Source organism: Notechis scutatus, chromosome 10, assembly GCF_049901735.1.
Source record: "Notechis scutatus isolate UNSWTSFEM ecotype Mainland chromosome 10, rNotScu1.2, whole genome shotgun sequence".
Classification (NCBI taxonomy): Eukaryota; Metazoa; Chordata; class Lepidosauria; order Squamata; family Elapidae; genus Notechis; species Notechis scutatus.
Genome location: NC_142018.1, coordinates 22,512,484 through 22,533,974, shown reverse-complemented (window position 1 = coordinate 22,533,974; position 21,491 = coordinate 22,512,484). Strand labels below are relative to the sequence as shown.

Genomic DNA, 21,491 nt, shown 5'->3' with positions numbered 1-21,491 from the left:
CTTGACTGGACTTTATGCGGAGCTGGGAGACCAGAGAGGCCCTTCAAATGGCGTTTAAGCAACACGTTGAGGAATGCTGGGAACATAATCCATACACGGCCTCTCCCTTTCCCCTCCATATCTCAGTTAACTGCCCACCCTAAACTGTGGAAGGTGCAAAAGAAATGACTTTAATTAAAGCCTTCAGGATGTGGACTAATATTCTACCCTCCTCTCCCCGTGGGGGGCAACCCATACAGAATGCTGGGCATTACAGAGGCCCATTCAATGGAGGCAGCTCCTTAGGGGACAACAGAATACCCACAACCTTCAATAAAATCTCCCTGTTTCATTACACATTAAACACCAGAGAACTTTGCACCACAATCCTGCAAGCACGGAGTTGTGAACTTAGTTAGAGAGGGATTCTACAAAAGCAGGTCAAGCATCATGAACTTCCAGTTCAAAGGCAAAAAAGGACTTTTCAATCACGCAGGGCTCCAAGCACGGGAACAAGCTCCCCCACCCTCTCCCTGAAAAAGCAGCTGCAGGCGCCCGCTGCAGCTGCAGCACAAACCAGGGAAAAGATTTGGCTCAAGGATTCCAGGCAGGGGCTGAAGCAACTCTACGCAGCTCCTAGGTGCCTTCAACTAGGAAATGTTCACCCAGCCTTTTGCTGTAAGTCAGGCTACCGTAACCTGTAATTCTGCACTGTGTGATCTGGAGCGGCCTGCACAAGCGATTGCTGAGAAAGGGTGGGGAGCCTCATATCTGCTGGGGTGCAGATTTTGCCTACACTCTTGGGGATCCTCCCCCCCCCCACCAGAAATAGTTGGCAAAAGCTCTTCTTCGCTTCACCTGGGAAGTCTTTTTGGGCAAGATACCACAAAGCCCCTCCAAACATTTCAACCAGGGAAAGGGGAAGCGGAGTCCCTGCATGGCAACCGCGTGGAATCCCCAGAGGCCTGATCACCAACAAGAGTGATAAGAGTCCATTAGGCTACCTTCAAAGAAGGGAGAAGGGACTGGAAAGCAGAAACTGGCTTTAATCATTCAGGGCCGAGAGACACTAATATTGACAGAAAGAACAGCTCTGAGCAAGAGAGATTCTGTGCCAAGTTCTGTGCCGGGGACATCTGTCCAGGCAGGAAAACTCCCTACTTCCTTACTCAAAAGCAGAAGGCTCAGATCCCTAGTGTATATTCTTACACAAGTTCCTGGCAAGCTTTACACACCCACCGATAAGTACAGCTATTCATAAATCCTCACCTTTCATGCAGAAACCGAAACCAACAGAATTTGTCAAGGCTGTCTGACAAAGGGTGGAATGGGATGGCGTGATGGGCAACACTGGAGAAGTAGGGGAGTTCAGAAAGAGAGGGGGGAAAAAGCTGGTTCAGAAGAAAGTGTAAAAATAAATGTCATTTTTGCAGAGAGGAAAAAAAAAATGGAGGAGCCCATTCTCCCCTACTGGCGGACCTTCCCCGGAACGTAATTCCTATCGATAGTTTCTTCTTGCAGGAACATATGTAAGCAGCGCTCGTTCTGTGCCAGCGGGTGTCCAGCGATTCTGCCAGGAGAAACCAGAAAAGGCAGGGGGGTTACATGGTCCAACAGCTACCTGCTGGCTGACATTACACAAGGAAGAAAGATCACAATAGGTACACAACACAATCAGGGTCTTGCAGGGCCCTAATTGCCATAGTCGCATCATGGGATCTTGGCCCTCGCTCGGTTCTCTTCCCTGGGCTCCGTTGGGAAAACCAATGGAGAAGATGCCAGTTTATATGGGAGGCAGATAACGGGCAGAGCTGCTGGCGGTGGCAGAGGAAACAGGCTGAGCAACAGCCTATGATTCTTATCCTGGCACAGGATATATGTTTTCTGATGGACAAGCACTTCTCAAATAAAACCGGGCACTCTGCCCGTAGCAGGAGATGTCTACCTCCAGCCTTCAAAGCAACATACAGGATATCCCTCCCTCTCATTTTCCCACAACTGCATAAGGCAAGATGCAAAGAAGAGGGGAATCTAATCGGTTGGGGATGGACTTGAACCCAGGCCTTGCCTGAACTTATTGCAACTTTTTAAGGCTAAGCATGTTCTGCTCATTTAACGGAAATTCAGATAGTCCTCGGCTTATCACCAAACCCTCAGATACTTATGACCCAGTTTCAAAGGTTGTACAGCCCCCCCCCCCACGGTCATGCAATTACACAACAGATTCACTCTTACAGCTGTTTGCAGTGTCTCAGACACACAAGTACAATTTGTGATGCTATGTGCTGATTTCTGGTGTTTAGTCCCAGCTTTTGGCAAAAAACGCCCATTGAATAAAATGGGTTTGTTTACTGACCGCTACATTCACTCAATGACCACCACAAAAAAGGTCATAAAATCAGGTACAGTGACTGCTTGATGACTAACCACCATCAATTATGGTTATCAGTTGAGAACTACTTGTACAATTTAACTGAGGTTTCAGACAACGTCTACTAAAACAGATGCATCTAATGTTGGGGTCTCCAAACTTGACCAATGTAAGATGCGGACTTCCAAGCTGGCTGGGGAATTCTGGGAGTTGAGGTCCACAAGTCTTAAAGTTGCCAAGTTTGGAGAGCCCTCATCCAAAGCACGAAGCCAAAACAAGAACCCCGGCCCTTCTTGCCCAGTCAGGCCTTACTTGTTGATGAACTGTTCTAAGCCTTGTCTTCTTTCTTCTATGAAGGACTCCTCGAAGATGCCCTCGTCTCCCCGGAAGGGAAGCTGGCGCTTCAAGGCCTTGCCCGGCAACGGAGGTACTACAATCTGCAGGCCGAGAGTTATCGTTTCAGCGGGGAGGAGAACCGGACGCTTGCCAGGTGGCCCGTTTCCCCGTGTGGCCCCTCCAGATGCTCAGCCCGAGAGCAGCCTTCGAGGCAAGGCCCTCCTCCGCCTGGGGACGGCTGCTGTGGCTGCTGCTGGCACTCACCTTGCTGTCCCGCTCCAGCTCGTTCTTCAGCCATTCAAAGTCACTGTATCGCCGCCTGACGCAGGAGTCCTTCAGCTTGAAGATGGGCAGGTTTGTCTGGGCGGAAAGGAGAGAGCATTGAAGGCCACCCCCTCCTCCTCCTCCTGCTCCTGGCCTTGCCCCAGAGGCGGCTTCAGGGGGCAGGGGCCCAGGAGAAGACCCCCCCTCCTTCCTGCACATCTCCCCCCACCCCAAAGCTTCCAGGCCGCCTCCCACCCTCAGGATCCGGGCAGGGGCTCCCTGCAGGGCAACAAGGCTCTCCCGGCCGCTTTTTCTATCAGCCAAGGGGCGGACATTCCCTCCCCCCACCCGCTGACCCCTTAGTCTTGCACGTGGACCCACAACTCCCCCCTTTCACAGAGGTGCCTGGGGGCTCTGGGCTGAGCAAGAGGAGCCCTTCCTCCCCCGAAGGGCAGCGGGACAGGCAGGTGTCCTGGCCCAGAGCCCCCGCCCCGCCAGCCCCTTGGCAGCCCCGTCCCGGGGGGTTCAGGAGGGAAGCCCCGCCCCGCCAAGCCCCGCCCCACGCACTCGCATGCGGAGCTCGTAGCTGGTGTAGCGGGCCCGTCCGACGCCCACGGTCTGCGGGTTGAAGATGTCGATCTCCAGGAAGTTGCTGGGCGGCCCGTAGGCGTCCGTCAGGTCCTGCGGCTTCGAGTTCAGGCGCCGCGTGTCGGCCACCGCCGCGTCGGACATGATGGAGGGACGCGAAGTCGGTCAGAGCCGCCTCAGCGGAACCCGCCCCGCCGCCCCCGCCGCGACTACTCGGCCCCGGCCGCCGCCTCCACCTCCTCAGCGCTGCGGCGCCGCAATGCATAGCGCCGCCCCGGAACCTGCGCGGAAAGGCGCGGCGTCCCTTCCGTCCTGCATAACCGAAGCTGGCATCCAGGTTTCGGGGCTCGCGACGCGCCAACCCCGCAACGCGCATAAGCTAAAGCCTCTCCTTGCCAGAAAGGGGGGTGCCGATGCGTTATCCATGGCGCTGGGTTCCGTAATTCCGGTCCCCGGAACCTGCATTTAGCATTACCGCCGTGCCCGCACCACGCAGAAGGGACGAAATATCCACGATCCGGGGCTGCCTGTCAGAAGGCCCCCCGACTGCTGCACCTCAAGGAAATGCCTCTCGCCTCGTAGAGGGGAATGTTCATGGCTTGGGCGCATGCGCCAGATTGCTTCGCCCTGTCCTGTGGAGGCGAGGGGACGCTGGCGCTCTGCAAGAGGCGGGCGGGGGTGAAGCGGGCATAGCCTCAGAAATCAAAATGCCTTCAAATGCATATTGTGGGGGTTCATCGGATTGCAAACTTACAAAGGATCTTACAGGTTGCGGGTGGGGATGTTTATTCCCCCTCCCATTCTAACCCTGCTCTTCCTTCTCCTGGTATTTCAATGCATTTCCTTCTTCAAAGCAGAGCCCAAGCAGACCCTGGCACAGTAATCACAGCAGCAGCAGCCAAGTACTTGAAAGCAAAATGCAGGTGAAAAATGCTGCAGCCAGAACGGGAAGAAGGGGACACCAACAAACAAGCCACCAGCCAGTTCCTACAGCAGGTGTCAGCAAAGCACAAGAACCGGCGAGGTGAAAGTGAACTGCTGGATCGAAGCTGCCTTTCCCCTTCCAAATGGGCTGGGCTGCAACTCCCAGAATTTCCAGCCAGGATTCAGGGATTTTTACAGCAGACGGGCTCCCAGGGATGACCTTATATATTGCTTCCATTCCCCACCCCCCAAACTGGGGACACAAATTCCACAGAGGTAGAATTTCCCACAATCTTCCTGCTTTTAACTTCAGGAGGTGCGTCTTTGGACTGGGCATAGAGGTGGCCTGAAGGCAGGGAGCAAGTTTGCCGTCCCTGTGGGTTTTCTCTTGACCTTGGAGAGCGACACCTGACTGCGATTGTTTAGTTTGTAGCTTAAATGTGTGTCATTGCTCAAAAGCAACGGTGAAAGTGAGGATCCAGAGATGCCTTTTCCCTTCCATTATTGCTTATGATCAGGAGTGCCCATGATGGTGGATTGAGAGCACCAACGTGCATTAAAAACAGGTGGAGCTTGGATTGCACCCTGATGGCCACATCTAGACAGCTCTCACAGTACCTGCAGCTATTCCACCCACCCCACCCACCCCACCCACCCCAGACCATGCTGGATTGGCCACTTTTAACTTTTGGTTAGTATTCTTGTGGAAACCCAGTTTGCCTGGGTATCTTATGATTCAATCTATCCAGTGAACCCAGAGTATATGTTAATAATCAGGTTAACTATTGTGCATATTAAGACATTAGTTAGTCCAGTCTGGGGGGGTGGCATGGCTTGGGTCCCATAGCCTGTCAAAAGGAAAATGCATGATGTGAGGGAGTGAACATTTCACACCGCCTGCTAGAAAGTCCCGTGATTAAAGGACTTCCTTCAACTGGAAGGTCCAGTGGTTCATGACGCACTAAGCTGTAAAGCACATGGGATGGATTTATGCACCACGGAAGGTGCCAAAAGTGGTTTGCACCACATCCGCCTGACCTCTCTGCCTCCCTGCATCTTGGGAGGCTGCTGTAGTTTTGCCAAATGGGGTGAGGCCGATTTCTCCTCCTTGCCTAAAGATTGTAAAACGCACGGGCAATATTTCCAGTGCTAACCCCCCCAAGAGACCCCGTCCCCATTTGCAGCGGGTCCAAACCCGCTGAAAGTGCAGCGCAAGAGGTCACAGCCAAGAGGCGGGAAGGAGGGGGGCGCAAGCTTGGAACAGCCAGCAGGGGGTGGAATGAGCGTCTTCTCGGCACGGCGGGCTTGTTTTGACGGGCGCGGATTGGCCGCCTGCTTTATGTAAGGGCCCCAAGAAAGAAAAAGGGCCTGCGGGCCGCGAGGCCTTCTGGGAGGTGTAGTTGCAGAAGCGCGTCTTCTCCGGGGTGTGGGGTGTCTCGCTTTGCCCGAGCGCCCGTCCGCTCGCTTTGCCTGACGGGAAAGCGAGTCCCTGGCGGCGCGCAGAGGCGCTGCGCGGCGCACGCGCGGAGGGGCGCCTGCCTGCCTCCCCTGTGGTAAACAGAGTGCCGCCGAGGCGGCGGGCTGCTCTCGTGGCTCCGCGTCGCTCGGCTCAGGAACGGCCAGGCCGAGGCGGGAAGCGGGCGGGCGAGCGCAAGCAGCGAGGCCGCCGGGAGTGGCTCGCGGCGTCGGTCCTGGAGTTCCGCGGGCGCTTCCCCGCCGGGCGCCCCGGCCTGAGGCGCTGATGTGGCGGCGGCGCTGAGGGCGGCGAGAGAGGCAGCGGCGGCGGCGGCGCCATCATGGCGGAACCGGCCGGGAGCCCCCAGGCGGCCGAGTCCTCCTCCCCCTCCTCGTCCTCGCTGGCCGCGCTGGACCCGGAGTTCCCCCGCAGAGCCGGCGGCGCTCCTGCACTTGGCCGCTGCCCCGGCCCGAGCTGGTGGCCGTGGTCGAGCCGGAGCCCGGGGACGCGGCGGCCAGCCCCGAGGAGCCCGGCGGCGGCGGGGAGGCCTCCGGGGTGCGGCGGGGTCGGCGGCGGGGTCGGTGCCGGGGGCGCCGGGGGCCGCGCAAGGGCGGCGGCGGCGCGGGGTCGGGCGGGGCGCGGCGCAACGCCTGGGGCAGCCAGTCCTACGCCGACCTGATCAGCCAGGCCATCCAGAGCGCGCCCGACAAGCGGCTGACCCTGGCGCAGATCTACGAGTGGATGGTCCGCTCCGTGCCCTACTTCCGCGACAAGGGCGACAGCAACAGCTCCGCCGGCTGGAAGGTGAGCCTCCCCCAAATCCTTCGGCAGCTGCGACGGCCCTGCGAGAGAGGCCGCCCGGGGTTGGCAGGGATGCCCGGCTCGGCCTGCAGCCTGGGCCGCTTTAAGCCTGGAGCTTTGCTGGCTGGGGAGTCCTGGGAATGGAAGCCCGCCCGGGTTAAAGCGGCCCAGGTTGCAGGCCTCCGGAGCCCTGCAGGAGAGCGGCCTCCCTTTGGCTGGCGGTGTTTCCAGGCTGGGTTGCAGGGCTGCTGCCTTTTGGAAAAAAACCTGGAGTGAACGAGGCCTTGGCTTCCAGCCCTCGCAGCCTTTCACCACTTCATCAACTTGGCAGAAGGCTCTCCTGAAACCTGAAAGTTAGCCTCTTGTTTCACACACACACACACACACCCACCCCTATATGATAAAAATACTGCATTGCCAACCTAACACGTTTCTCCCCCCTGTGGAATCACTGCAATAGGAATGGAAGGCAGTAAATTACACACTTTTTCCAACTCTTTTTGGCAGGGCAAAAAGAAAAGCCTCAGGAATTCTGGTAAATTCTAAAAATGGGCAGGGATGGTCTGATGTTTTGAGGGTGGGTTTTTGTTTTTGTTTTGGCAGGTGCATTGTGGAAATTCTGGCATTGTTTCATCAGAAAGCAGCTTTTGGTGCCAGCTTGCAAACCTGTTGCATTGTATAGAAAACAGCTGTGGAAGGCAGGGTTGGAAGACGGGTGGTTCAGCACTGGCTATTCTCTGCGTGCTGCCACATATTTGGAAACGGGCAGCACATCTTTGGGCTGATGTGCAGCAGTCCCTCATTTGTTAGCTGTCCAAGGAACACGGGTTTAGTTTCTAGAGCTTTGGGATAAAGTGCTGTTCTAAAAGTGGGACATTTCTGAGCATGTGCAGAATGCCAGCTTCAGGAAACCACCTGCTTCCTGGATCCTGCTTTTAGACAAGGTGGGATTGCTGGTCTCCATAGATTGGCCTGCATGGTGCCTTTGCCATCTTGCAGGGTTCCTGGTGCAAAGGGTTTTAAGTCTTCTTCCATCCTGCCAGGTAGGGCAACTGCTCCCTGTCTAATTAGGGAGGGCAGGTGGAGAGGAAACCCAACGAGCCCAGCTACAGATTGGCCCACTTTTGCTGAGCGCCTGGGTAGCTGTTTGGCCTTGAGCTCCTTGACAGCTGACACGCTGGAACCCTTTAATCTTAACCCTTGTACGAGTTTCAGCCCAGGTTGAAAGGACGGTGGATTCAACGCCATGGGCCCTGGCAATGTTGACTCCCGCAGGGTGTCTCTGGGCAGAGAGGCCTGGGATTGGCTCTCCCCACTCTGCCCTGATTATTGCCATGGCCCAGACAGCCTGCAGTGCCACTGCAAGGGCAAAGCAGTGTGGGGAGGTTCACCCGATCAGCTGGAAATTAGAAAGGGAGGACAAGGGAGCTGCTTCCTGCAGGCCTCGAGAAAGGCCCAGAAATGCCTTGCAGGCTTCTTCTCCCTCTCTCCTTTCTCCCCGGTCTCTGAAAAAGTAGATTTAAGGTGTGTGTCTGTGTGTGTGATTCTAGATTTGGGAAGAGATTTACAGCTTTGTTCCACTTTGTCTACTGAACGTCCAGTCATGTTAGACAGACAATCTGGATATAATAGCCGCCCGGCTTGATTTGCCGTGAAGATGCCTTAAATCCTGGCGTCCATGTTCAGGACGGATCCAGAGCAGTCATCAAAGGGTGGACTTTGGGAAGCTGTGCAGCAGATGATCCTCCCCCCCCTCCCCCCGCCCCCAGTGTTGTGCTCTTCCCTCTTGAGCTTGACCCCGCGGTTCAGTTTGTTTCAGCACTTCCAAGAAAAGCCACTCCCTGCCCCCTTTGTCAATGTTCTCCGCTGTTTCTTGGAAAGGCAGGAGTCCAGTCTAGGACTCTCGGCCAGTGTCCCACAACTCCCTCAGTCACAGGCACCAGCTCTTTGTCACCCAGCTGTGCTGATGCTTAATATAAATATCTCCTTCATAGCGGGCATGCCGAGCCCCCCTCCTCTGAGCCCAGAGCGGACACGTCTCCTGCTCTGGGGAGAGGCAGTACGGCTGGGCACCCCCCTCCCTCCCTCCTTCCCCCCTTTTAAAAAAAGGCTCTTTTCAACACTCGTCTTCCTTTAAAAAACTGGCCGTGCCAGCCATAAAGGCAGTTGACTCCTTTGGCAGCCGCCTACCTGTGTTCAGTGCCAGAATAGGGCCAGATGTGTGTGAATGACCCACTCTTTTTCACAGTGTGTATAGGGTGGGAATTGGTTTGGGCTGGAAATGCTTGTCTTTGGGAATGCCCCCTTCCTTTACGGGGAGAAGCTTAGGCCAAAGCCTTTGTTTGGGGGGGGGGGTGTCCCTGTTTCTGTCTGTTGCTCACAGGGGTTTCCTAAGGATGGAGCCAGCTGCCTTTGCTGTTCTGGAATGCAGAGATTTTTGAGTGATGCCCTTTCGGTCTGAACAGAATCTGAACTCAGGGTGGCTCAGCCTCTTATTTTAGGGGCATGAAATATGCTGAATCGTGGAAGTTCAATAACTACAGGCAATTATCAAACAGTCCCTTTTTATTACAGAGTTTGGCTACATTTTGTCCTGTACGCCGGTATCGTGCCATTTAAAAAGGGATCTTTTCTGAGGTGCAGATGGAGGAAGGCCTGGATTTGGAACCCCGTGTGGGGCTTCTCCCACCCCGATTGCAAGGCGAGAAAGAGGGCTGTCTTGATGCCTGCGCTTCTTGTCAGATGAAGATCCGCTCTAAGGCTTTAACGCTCCTTTTCGGCCTCTTTGGAGGAAGCCTGTAGGTTGCTGGTGGCTTTGAATGCTTGGGAATGGGCTTGATGGGTGACACAGAATTTAAGAGGGAACTGAGTTAAAAGGAGAATGTTCAAGTGATGCAGCACAGGGTAGTTGCATCTCCTTAGTTAACTTTTTTTTAACATTTTCCCCTTGCAGCATCCTTAAGGCTCAGGAGGGAGAAAGGGTGCATTTCTATGCCCCCCCCCCCATTTGCTTTTGGGCTGAGCTGGGATGAGCGTGGATACTCTCCATCCTTCCTTTTACAGTGAATTTCCAGTGCTTTGTTAAATTCCGAGAAGGCGTGGTGCCTTGGGAAAGCACTCATAGGAAGACCTGACTTTTTATTTATTTTTTCTTTAGAAAACTGTAAGTTTCTACAGTCTTAATATAAGTATGCTGAGTACAATGGCCGGGTCCATATAGCTCTCTAAGCTTCATTTGAACAAGCTATGTTCTGTCATGGCTTGAGTTGATGTGTGAATGCAGCCAGCAATATATCAGTGCACTGATTTCAGGTGTCTGACGGCTGCTGAGGTATCGGTTACTGGTTTGAGGAGGTAGTGGTGGTGGTTTTGGTGTGGTGCTGGGGGAGGGGGAATTGGACAAATGAGGAAACAAATAAGAGTTTCAACTTGGTGATATTTCGGGGCAGTTAATGCTAGAGAATGCAGAGAGGATATTATCAACCAATGTTTCCTGGCTGAAAGAGTAGATTAAAAAAAAACAGGGTGTGCTTAACTGAATCAGAATAGGACAAACATGCCCCACCCCAAAGCCAGTTGGGTTCAGAGTCCCAGCAGGCACTTTCCCACTCCCTCCTCCTGCAGCTCACGGCTCCTGGTAACCGGAGCGGAATTATCTTCCTGAAGCAAGGTCCCCCCCCCCCCCCTCCGAAGGAGCCTGTGCAGAGAGAGGCAGGTTGGAGCTGTATCTCCCCCCAGTGGCTTCACCGGGATCCTGAAGCTGGCAAGAACCCTCACTGACCACTAGAAAGTGCTGCTCAGTTGGGTGCCTGTTAACTTCATGTAATCTGCCAGCTGAGTTGGATCTCTGGCTTTGCTGATATCTACCATTCCTTGCTTCCACACCACAAGACCCGCTTGCTTCATATGCATGGGAAACATCCAGGTTTCTGCTGGATTTTGTAATTTCACAAATAGGCCTTTGAAGCCTTACGTTGTGTTTTCCCCCAGTCGTCCAGAATGTGACCAGAAATTGACACCTTGCTTTGTACAGCTAAGTCCTACTACTGTGTGTACCCTCTCCTCCTGATTTAAGAGTTGGATGAAACACACTTCCTCTCCCAGTCAATCCTACAAGCTGAAGAAACAGGTGCCACGTAGTCCTAAAATAATTAATAATAATAATAATAATAATAATAATAATAATAATAATAATAATAATAATAATAATTAATAATAATAATAATAATAATAATAATAATAATAATAATAATAATAACAACAACAACAATAACAACAACAACAACTGTAATAACAGAATCTTGTATGCCTGAATGTGCTTCCCCTCCTCCTTTATTTTCCTGTGATTTTGGGATTCCCCCCCTAATTCACATTAAGATGAAGAAGGGAGGATGTTGAGCAAGGATCACAACCTCCTACTGGCTTTGAACAACCACAACCTTTGTGGGGGGCCAGGAGGAAGTTGCAAGTCCCAGGCAGCTCCCTGGCAGGTTGGCAAGCAGGTAAGTGGCTGCTGTGGGGGAAGAGGATGCGTGAGAGCTTGGCATAGCACAAGGGCAGCAGGGGGCACCTAAGGGCGGGTGAGGGGCTGGTACTGTGCCAATGAACAGAGAGGCTTGGTTGCCAGGCACAAGAGATTTACCTGGGCAAGTTGCAACCTTCTCTGCATGCTTTCCCATTGACTTTGCTTGTTGGAACCAGCTGGGAAGCTGCCAGTGGTGACCGTGTGACCTTGGGATGTTACCACTGTCATTAAGTTTGAACCAAGTGCCCCCAGATTGTGACCGTTGTGTGACTGTGAAGGTGCTGGGTCGGCCAGACCCTCAAGGACCAGTTGTAAGTACCCCTTGTTCAGTGCTGTCCTAACTTTGGCCACTCAACAAGTGGTTGTTATCCAAGGACTACCTGTAAATAGATATCCCCAAATCTCACCTGCGAGGATCAACTGAAATACTCCACTGAGGTGAGGAATTTCCATATAAAATTACCTGAGGAACGTGGTTAGGGAAAAATGGTTTTCTGTTTGGTTGAAGAACCCGGGGCAATCGGTGCGGCTGTGATGGCGTGAGTTGTGCAGTTGGCAAGAGACTGCCCTCAGAACATTAGACCCTGGTCTCTGGTTTCTGCAGTCAGCACGATATTCCTTGTCTATGTTGACTTGAACTTTTCCAGCTCCGTTACAGAGGGCAGATTCCTTCCTTGGCAGACGCTTCTGTAGGAGCTGGCAATTCGATACAGGAGGTGCTTTTCCTTCCTCCCAGGAATGTCTGAGTGTTTGGCACATCAAACCATCATTTCCTGTCTGTCCTGGTGAGGACAGTTTGCCCCAGCCAGCTGCCAAACGGTTGTAGGTTTGGAAGCTCCTGAATGACCTGTTGCCACTCAGCCCTTTTAAGATCCATTTGAGGACCGGCTGTAGTATCAAAATAGGGTTTGCTGGAGGTGAGGAGCTGCTTTTGAGAGAAATAATTGGTGCTGCTTTTCCGCCCCTCGATATCCTGAAGTAGAAGGATGGTTCCCAAAGCCGCCTTCCAAGATAGTATGTCCTCCAATCATCTGGAATAAGAAGCCCACATCAGAAAACAGGGGAGTGGAGGTGATGCATCTATGCTGAGAAGCAACAGAAGTGCAAAAGGTCGTCGCCGCCTCCTTTTTAAATGATCTCTTTCCCCCATGAAATCACACAGTATAGAATGCAGGTAACAAGCTTGTAACCGGCTTGTAATCCTGAACTTGCTTTAAAACAGACTTTAGTTTATTCACGGGTCACCAAGTTTCTGTTTTCCTTTTTCTCAGGAAAGGAATTAAGGTTTGTTGAAGTCTTGATCAAACATTTTGCCCTGAATGTGCAATCAGATTTAGTGATTGGAACCTGGACCTTTTTAGAGCCGCCTAGGCTGGATTCACCCATCCGTCAAGCTTGTTTTTGTGACCTTTTGTTTTTGTTTTAAAGTCACAATTGATTAGGTTCATAAAGATGCTAAGCCAACAGCAAACCAGAGTAGGGCTCGGCACAGTGTGGTTCCCCTCGCCCTCTATCCTAAACTATTTTGCTTTGCCGTAACTCCTGGCTGTTCTTTGGGGGCCGATTCCACCCCAAAACTGTTTGGCTCAGCTTTACAACGTTTGTCTGCTTGTACCCCACTGAGATTTTGGATCAAGGCAGGTGGCTTTGGCGTAAGGGAGCCTCTCCTCTGCTTGGGCTCTTCCTTCACTTCAGGCTGACTTTGGGGCCGTTGGCCTGAGGCTCGCAGTCCCAGCGCAGCTCTTGACGCAAAACGGAGCACACTGCGGTTCTGGCAGACGAGCCTCTTCCCCAGAAGCGAAACCTGACTAGCATCCTTAGGAAGTTACACGCTGTTCCCCACCTCTTGCTCTCAAGCTGCTCTGTCGCTGGGCCAGAATCTGCCAGTTACGCAACTAGGTGGCCTTTGGGGGAGAAGGGGGCGGGCGGAGGGGGGGGGCTGTGGCTGACAGGCTGCTTTGCTGGCTCCTGTGGGCTGGAGCTCTGAAGCCATGCGCAGCCCTGAAAACCCCCACGCGGGGAGTAAGGATCCTGTTCTAAATCAAGAACAGCCGGGGAAGAAGGCGCTGTGGTTTTTGTTCGCCCCATCCCAAGGACTGGAGGGAAGAAGGTCTGGGAGCCAAAGAATTCTTGGCTGGAATTTGAAAACAGCTCTGTGGCTTGGGATCCGTGAACTTCTGGCTCTGCAACTGGTGGCCAGTTGGCAAGACGGCTTGCGCTGTCCCGGCCAACAAACAGCTAGTAACGCTGGTTAGGGGGCAGAGCCAAGGCTCGGGGTTCTAGGTAGGCGTAGCCCAGGGCCCTAAGCCAGATCTGTGCCTGCTCCATGCCGCTCGGGTGCGTAACAGAGACCTGGTCATTTGTGTTATTGGCTGGTGGGGTTTGGGTCGAGGCCGCCCAGTTTGCTATTTGCTCTCCTGTTCTCTGCACACCTGGCCTGGAGGCGGATGAATGGCCCTTCAGAAGGAACCACACTGGCTCTGTTCATATGCAGGGCCGCCTTGTTTGCTTTGGCCTCGAGGCGCTCTACACATTCAGCACGCTGCTGCTGCTGCTGCTGCTGCTGCTTCCTGAACTAGTGCTTGGTGCTGGGTTTGAACCCAGTCGAGGAAAAGCCAGCAGGGAAACGATGTGGCAGAATTCTTGCCCTTCTCGGGGCTGCTAGCCTGGCAAATGTCCCGATCCCTGCGATCTGCAGGAAGAGAGAAAAGGGCCAAGGGAGCCTCAGGGAAAGAAAAGCGGGTGAAAGGAGGCAAATGGACACTGCGCAAGGAAACTGGGCGGGCGGCTTGTTGGCCTGCCTTGCCTTGTTGACCAGACACCCCACCCCCAGGACCGTCAATCTTGATGGATGGTACTATTTGCATTTGATGCCGAGTTCCCTGCCGTAACGTTTTATTATTTAAAGTATTGGAAAAAGAGAGAGACGGATGTCAATATTACAAGATGATGTTTATGTAACAGAGAAATAGGGGGAGGATGCTTGGCAAGGCTTTCTATAAAGGTTGGGTCTTGGCTTCAGTCGCCTTAACTATATTGTATCACCTGGTCGGTATTTTGACTCTGATTTAAAGATCTGACAAACCTAAAATCCACAGGCTGCTACCTGTGGTGGGAGGTGGGAGCAGCCCGACAGGTGCCCCGACGGCTGCGGGTGTGGTGGGGGCTGCAGCTGCCCCCGGAAGCTCTTCCTGGGGCTCGGGGCTCGCGGGTTGTCCGGTGGGGTTTCTGGGCTTGATCTCACCGTTGTCCTTCCTGCTTTCTTTCCAGAACTCCATCCGGCACAACCTCTCCCTGCATAACAAGTTCATCAAAGTGCACAATGAGGCCACTGGGAAGAGCTCCTGGTGGATGCTCAATCCAGAAGGCGGCAAAAGTGGGAAAGCCCCGCGGAGAAGAGCGGCCTCCATGGACAACAGCAGCAAACTGGCCAAACTCCATGGGAAAACGCACAGGAAGAAGCCGGCCGTGGCGGCCGCTCCTGAACCGACGGCGGGTGACAGCCCGGTCTCCCAGTTCCCCAAGTGGCCGGGCAGCCCTTCCTCCCGCAGCAACGAGGACTCAGAGGTGTGGACCAGCATCCGGCCTCGGAGCAGTTCGAATGCCAGCAGTGTGGGCCTCTCCTCGGTGCTGGCCGAGCAGGACGACCTGGCCGACGAGGAGCTGCTCCCCGGCCTGGTTTTCTCCAGCGCCTCCAGCAACGTGCCTCCCACCGTGACGGAGGAGCTGGAGCTCATCGACGGCCTGAACCTGATGTCGGCCAGCCCCTCCTCCTTGCTGGCCGCTCAGCAGCCGGGCTCCAGCGGGGCGGAGCCGAGGAGCCCCCCCTTCCCCTTGCGAGCCCCCAGCTCTGCTGCTCAGGCCTCGGGCTCGTTCGGCAGCTCCCTCTTCAGCCCCCTGGATCACCTGCTGCCTGGCTCCGCCGGCCATTTCTCCCAGTCGCTGGAGGAGCTGCTGACGGCCAACTCGCCGCCTGTCAGCGACGTGATGATGACCCAGGTAGACCCGATTCTCCCGCAGAGCGGCAGCCGGGTGAGCAGCCAGAGCTACCTGCTCCTGGGGGACCAGCCCTCCAAGCCCAAGAGGGGCCTGGGGACCCTGCTCAGGAAGCCCCTGGAGCAGCCGCTGGGCTCCGTGGGGGCCGCCGCTTGCCCTCTTCTGCCTTCACCCTGCCGGCAGCGGCCTCTTCGCAGGGCCTGCCCGCTCTGAAGAGCCCGGGCTCAGCTCCGTCGGCCCAGCTGGGCGCCCAGCCCGCCGCTCTGCCTACCCCTTTCCCGGCCTTTGACGGGAATGCGGATAAGCTGCCCAACGACCTGGATGTGGATATGTACATGGAGGACCTTCAGTGCGATGTGGACTACATCATCAGCACCGACCTCATGGACGGAGAAGGGCTGGATTTCAACTTCGAGCCCCTTCCGCCCACCCCCAGCTACCCGAGCACGTCCCAGGCCTCCAATCACAGTTGGGTCCCCAGCTAACTTCGTATGGACAAAGGTAGGCAGCCTCTGGCCCTGGACGGCTGCAGGCCGCTCCCCCGGACACACAGCCGGCCCTTTGGCCCTGCGGAGGATCCCTGCCCTCCCCCCTTCCCAGCGTTTGTTGGTTCAGGAAATGCAGGAATGGGCCAGCGGCTCTTTCAGCTGCCCTCAGCCAGCAGAGCTTTCTCTGCAGAGGGAGGGAAGGCGATTCATCGCCTGCAAGGCTCCGTGCGGTTTCTGTCCTTGGGGCCAAACTTGGGGCTCCTCTGGCTTTGTTCCAAGGAAAATAACTGCCCTCCAGAAGGAGGAGGAGGAGGAGGACTGGGGGGTCCTTGGGGGCTCCCTGACCTTGGCGGTGGTTTCCTTGCAGGCGTTTCAGGACTCAGCTAGGGAACATCATCAGTGCTAGAAGAGAGAGGGGTTTATTTGGAGGGTGGGGGGGGATGAAAGGGAAAACGGTGGGTGCTCTCCTGGCTTCTCCGTGCGTTGGGAGAAAATGCCCTGGGCAACCCCAAGTGCTCCTCCCAATAGGAAGCATGGCCCCGGGACAAAGTGGAGGACAGTGGGAAAGGGCCTTGCCTTGGTTGAACAAGCCCCGTCCTTGGTTGGGTCCCATGTCAGCCGCTGGGGGGGGGTTTCCTTTAAAACGATACTAAAACGTTTCCTCTTTATTTGAAGACAAAGGGCGGATTGGTGGCAACCAGGTGGCCCTTTATGGGCGAGCAGCTCTAAGCCTCCTAAGGCCTGCCTTGCGCAGAGGCTCTTGGGCCGGGCGATGGCTCCCTGGCCCTAAGGCTTCTTTGTCGCGGGGGCTCTGGGCCTCGGTGCCTATCGGAGCCTTTGGAAGGCAGCTCCTGTGCCTGGGGGACACCGACTGGGCAGCCGGGGGTGGGGTGGATACCCTCCCCTTTCCTCTTCCCCTTTCCTGTCCTTGGTTGCCTCCTAAGCACTAAAGAGAACGGGGCCTTTTTCCCCTCCCCTCCCAGTGCCCTTCTGCTTCAGGAGCTTTTCACCCCAGAAGCGCCTGGAAGGCCAGGAGCTCTTGGTGCCCGCCTGGGCCTCGCCAGGGGATCCTGTCCAGTGCCACATCTTTTCATGAATCCAGCCTACGCCCTTCTGCCAGCAGGAGCCTCGCAGTGCTTCGCCACGGCCAGACCAGACCCTCCCTGTGCCGGAGGAGAGGCCTTGGCAAACGGACGACGGGCCTGGACTCACCAGCCGATTTCTGCCTCGCCCGTCACTGGACTCGGTACACTGCGCCTCCGTGGACCGGAAGTGGAGCAGCCGCCCGGGGGGCTGCTTGAGCGGAAGAGGAGTCCTGCCCTTGGGAGCTGCAGGTGGGGGGGCAGCTGTCCCCTGGAGCGAGGAGACCCGGACAATCCTGGCCCAGAGGCCCTTCTGGAGATGCCAGCCTGCCCTCCCCGCCTGGCCTCTGGAGGGCCCCACCTGGGCCTGGTCACGGCAGGGGCTGCCCTCAGGCAAGCAAGCAGGTGCTCGAAGCCATGGCTGAGAAACCAAAGCGCCTTCTCTGGGTTCGTCCCTGGGCTGCAGTAGAGAAACCAGAGACCCGGACTGGCCTTAACCAAAGCCCTGATCAGTGTCGGATTATTATTATCATCTTCTTCTTCTTCTTCTTCTTCTTCTTCTTCTTCTTCTTCTTCTTCTTCTTCTTCTTCTTCTTCTTCTTCTTCTTCTTCTTCTTCTTCTTCTTCTTCTTCTTCTTCTTCCTTCTTCCTTCTTCCTTCTTCTTCTTCTTCTTCTTCTTCTTCTTCTTCTTCTTCCTCCTCCTTCCTCCTTCCTCCTTCCTTCTTCTTCTATTCCTCCTCCTCCTCCTCCTCCTCCTCCTCCTCCTCCTCCTATTTCTTCTATTTCTCCTCCTCCTCCTTTTTTTTCTAACCTGGAAGGGCATTTTATACAGATGGACTGTTTTGGTGGCGTTTTTCTATCTTTCCCTCTCTCGTTTGGACGAGGCTTTTTGTGGTCGCCTCGGCCCCCTTTTACACGTCTCTGTGTCCAGTGCCTTTTCTCCCCTCCCTGGGCCCGTCAGCAGCTGCGCTACCCCAGCTGTCTCCAGCACAGGAAGGCAGCTTCGGGCGGGGGCGGGGGGGGGTGCTTTTTGGCTGGGCGGGGTGGAGGGGAAGGGGCGCCAGGCCAGCCTTGTTCTTTGGAATTGGGGCAGAGGAGGGGGCTGTAGATAAAATGCCTGTAAAGTTAGCAGCAGATTAACTAGAAGCTTTCATTAAACAAAAAATGGGGAAGGGGGGGGAGAAAATCCTGTATATTTTAACGGAAAATCCTATGAAATGATTGGCTAAAAGTAAAGGACATTTTCTTTCAGCTTTATAAGTTTTGGTACCAGAGAGAACACTAACGTGGACAATGCCGGGAGCTGAGCTGAGGAATGGATGGGGGGGGGCAAGGGGGAGGGTTTAGCTAAGACCGAAAGAGCCCCCCTTCTCTGAGGAGGGGGAGTCCGAGCCCCCTGGAAACACAAGGCCTCTTGGATCCCTGGCTGGAGTTTTGGGTGCTCCAAGCCTTGAGGTCGGAAGGTCGCAGCTGCCCCCTTGGGTTAGGGGGAGCCCTTGACCTCTCAGTGCAGGAGGTCCCTGTGGGAGAGGACAGCTGGGGGGGGGGGGGCGGCTCTGCTTAGGGTTGACTCGGCTGTGCAGCCTGCCTGGCCCTACTCAGAGTGCAGCTCCGGCTTTGCCCTCAGGGGATCCGGCCTCCCCTGAAAAGGCCCCCAGTAGGGAGGGTGGCAGGAACAAAGGGCACCAGAGGCTATTTCCCCAGTATTATTACCCCCCCCCTCCCTCCCTCCCTCGCGAGGGGAGGTGGGCCATGGCCAGGCTTGGGGGTTTCCCAGCAGGGCTGAAAGGGAGGAGAAGGTGGGCTTCCAGTCTAACCTTCCAGCTCCTCCAGCGAGGCAGCTTCCACCCTTCCTTCCCTTCTCTTCCTGCAGCTGCCCAGAGCCATTTGTGGGGAATGCGTGGAAAGGCCCAAAAGATGCGGGCAGGAGGGGTGGCTTGTCCCCCTGCGTAAGAGGGGCACACCCCTACATCCAGTTCCTTCGTCAGGACCCTCGCCTGTCCTGCTTTGGGACGGGGGGGCCCTGTCAGAGGAGTGGGTCCAGTGGGAAAGAAAGGGAGAGTGCCTGCCCTGGCCTCCCTCTGCCAGGAACCCAGTTACGCCAGTTGGCTTCTCCCAAGCCAGGACCGGTTAATGATGGGAACACCCTTGCATGGTCCAGGGATCCTGGTGGGTCTCGGGGAGAACCTTGCATGGAGCTGCAGGAAGAGCGGCGGCGGAGGTCCCCAGCCATCCCGGTCGGGGCGTCCCCAAAATGCTTCCCAGAAGACAACGGGACATCCGTCCTTGGCTTCCTCCTCCTGGAAAACACTCCGCTTCTCTCTCGGTTCTGAAGAAACTTCTTGGATGAGAAGCAAGACATTTTTCAAGGAAAAAAACAGGGGGTCCCCTTGCCTTTTGGGGAGGTGGGGGAAGCCCCTCTGGGGCCAGAGATACAGGCGCAAGTCACAAGCCGAATGTCGGGGGGCGAATCAGTCTGTGAAGGTTTGCAGGCATCGCATCCCCCCCCCTTACGGCTGAGCCTTTGGGGGGGGGGTCAGCCCTCTGCCCCGTGTGAAGGAGGAACCTCCCCACCCCGTGCTTTTGGGGTGCCCCCTTTTCAAGGAGAGGGTGCTTCTGCTTTGAGGGAGAGGGGAAGGCAGCCATGGGTCTTCTGTGGCAGGAGGAATGGGATCTGCTGGGATCCAGGACAGGATCCACGAGGATCTTAGGGGCTGCACGAGCTCTTCCCCCCATGCCCAATGCTGCTGGGGATCCGAGGCTACCTTCCTGCCCTTGGGCACCGCTTCTCCCCTCCCGTGCTTGCTTGGCTTGGCCATGGGCTGGGGGCGCTGGGGTTCCTCACGGGGGGCTGGCCTGAGGAGGAGGAGGAGGCGCCTTCCGGCTGGCCTCTTCCCAGAGCAGAGGGAGGAAGGGGGTGGGGGTGCCTGCTGTGAGGCTGGAGAGGAGCGGCTGGGCCCCACTCCTCCCTCTCCAGGCATTCCCCCCCCCTTGCCCCCCCCCTCAGTTTTTGTGGATTTGCTGGAGGGCAAAATGTGACAAATAAACCTTTATAATCTTCTGTCTCCTCCGCCGTCTTGTACTTCCCATTTACATTTGCAAGAGAAGTTTGGCAGGGGCGGAAAGCTGTGCTGGAGACCACCACCTTCACATGGAGGGCAGTGTGTGTGTGTGTGTTTGTGTGTGTGTGTATACATCTAAATGCCGGGTAATGGGAAATGAATGTGGGCAGGAATGGAGCAGGCAAGTTGGCAACCGGTCTGATTTCTGGGCAGCAGACGGGAGGGAGCCTGGGTGGCCCGAGGCCTTGATTGCAGCCAGGCCCAAGAGAAGCAGTCGGTGGGGGGGTCATCTCCAGGCAGAGGGTGGTTTTCCAGGGCCTCCTGATGTCTGCATCCTTGCAGGTTTCGTCTCGGGAGAGAGCCCAGCTCAAGCGGGGGCCGGCTTTCCGTTAGGGAAGTTCTGGATTCAGTGACCGACATTTTCAGTCAGATCCAGAGGCAACGAAAGTCCCAGAAAGAAAATAAAAAAAAAATTCCTCTCCTGGACAGACCGGTTTTCCTGGGGAATCAAAGACGGAGTGTCCCCTGCTGGTCAAGGGTGGTGGTGCAGGAGGGAGTAAGGAGCCAAGAGGCTGACCCCTTGGACAGAGGAGCAGGGGCTAGCACGGCCCTAGGAGTTACTGGCCACCATAGCGGCGGCGGCAGCTCCGTGTTGGTAGAAAAACTCCCCGTTTCCCTGGTGGTTTGTGGGTTCCTGGGCGTCACGCAGGGAAAGGGAGAGCTGACCACCCCCATGCAGTTCCCGTTGGGAGGGGGCCCATGTGAGCTGAACGTTGGGGGTTGCAACCATGGTTCATGGCTCAGGTGAGGTATAACCGTGGCCATCGTGTTGAAGGGTGCAACCGGGCGTGGCTTTCCTGCAAGCTCTTGGTGCATGCTGGGGACTCTCAGCCCCAGAGGAAGGTTTGGGGCAGGAGGCACTTGGCCAAGATGGACTTTCCCGTTTGAGGGGCTCCATATAAACGAGCTTATGCTAGTAGATGAGTGCATTTTATCGCTGTGAGCGGCCTGCTTGTGATTGCTCTCCCTCTTCATTTTTCCAATCAAGACTACCACCTCAATGAACTTATGAGTTAATAGACTGATAAGATTTGAATCCTGGGCTGCGAAAGCTTTCTTAAACAAGGAGCACTCTTCCTCGGACCTCGCCCGGCTAGTTTTCCCAAACCATTTCTGTAAAGCTTTTGACCCCGGTCCATTTTCAAATCAATATAAATTCACTTACATCATCGCCGCTTGACGTAAAAGAGCTTCTGGTTTTTGTTTTTGTTTTGAAAGGTGAATCATTAACACCTAGAGTTGCCTTTTGTTCCTAAGAGAACCAACCCGGGGCAGCCTGTGGCACTTGCCTGCTGGGTGTTGTGGTTGAACGTTGTTCCTGGACCTGCAACCCGACACGCTTCCACATGAGCGAGCAAGCGCAGCCGTTGGTGCCCAGACCCCTGGCTTTCTCTCACCCTGGAGCCTTTGAACCCAGCTAGAGTGCCAGAAGGCAGGCTGGGGCAGGAAGCTGCTAGAGATAAGACACTCAGGCAGCTGTGCATTGAAAGAGTGTGTGTCCCCCCCTGCATGCATTATTTGCCCCCCCCCGGAGAGGAGTGACCACAGCAGCTCCGGG

The 21,491-nt window shown here is 55.4% G+C and overlaps 2 protein-coding genes across 3 annotated transcripts; one reads left to right on the top strand and one right to left on the bottom strand.

The window, feature by feature from the left end:
• Positions 1–1,005: 1,005 nt before the first annotated feature.
• Positions 1,006–3,791, bottom strand: SNX12 (sorting nexin 12). 2 transcript variants are annotated; one of them, XM_026684253.2, is made up of 4 exons: positions 3,518–3,791; positions 2,951–3,046; positions 2,663–2,787; positions 1,006–1,549 (listed from the first exon to the last, which is right to left on the bottom strand). In XM_026684253.2, the coding sequence occupies exons 1-4, from the start codon at positions 3,680–3,682 to the stop codon at positions 1,447–1,449; spliced, it is 489 nt and encodes a 162-aa protein (XP_026540038.1). In that variant the 5' UTR covers positions 3,683–3,791; the 3' UTR covers positions 1,006–1,446. The 2 variants fall into 2 exon arrangements, with proteins under 2 accessions (XP_026540038.1, XP_087828417.1); XM_087972291.1 differs by lacking the exon at positions 3,518–3,791 and adding an exon at positions 3,332–3,447 and having other exon boundaries at positions 2,951–3,288.
• Positions 3,792–5,933: 2,142 nt separating this feature from the next.
• Positions 5,934–15,732, top strand: FOXO4 (forkhead box O4). The gene is given in 4 exon segments (XM_087972286.1): positions 5,934–6,337; positions 6,340–6,722; positions 14,515–15,399; positions 15,402–15,732. Coding segments are annotated over 4 exon segments (1,671 nt in total). The 5' UTR covers positions 5,934–6,258; the 3' UTR covers positions 15,726–15,732.
• The last annotated feature ends 5,759 nt before the right edge of the window (positions 15,733–21,491 follow it).

Coding starts and splice junctions, on each gene's coding strand:
- SNX12 (XM_026684253.2), bottom strand. CDS start 3,682: ATGTCCGACGCGGCGGTGGCCGACACGCGGCGCCTGAACTCGAAGCCG. Junction 3,047..3,517: donor GCTACGAGCTCCGCATGCGA/GTGCGTGGGGCG, acceptor CTTTCCGCCCAG/ACAAACCTGCCCATCTTCAA. Junction 1,550..2,662: donor TTAGAACAGTTCATCAACAA/GTAAGGCCTGAC, acceptor TTCTCCTGGCAG/AATCGCTGGACACCCGCTGG.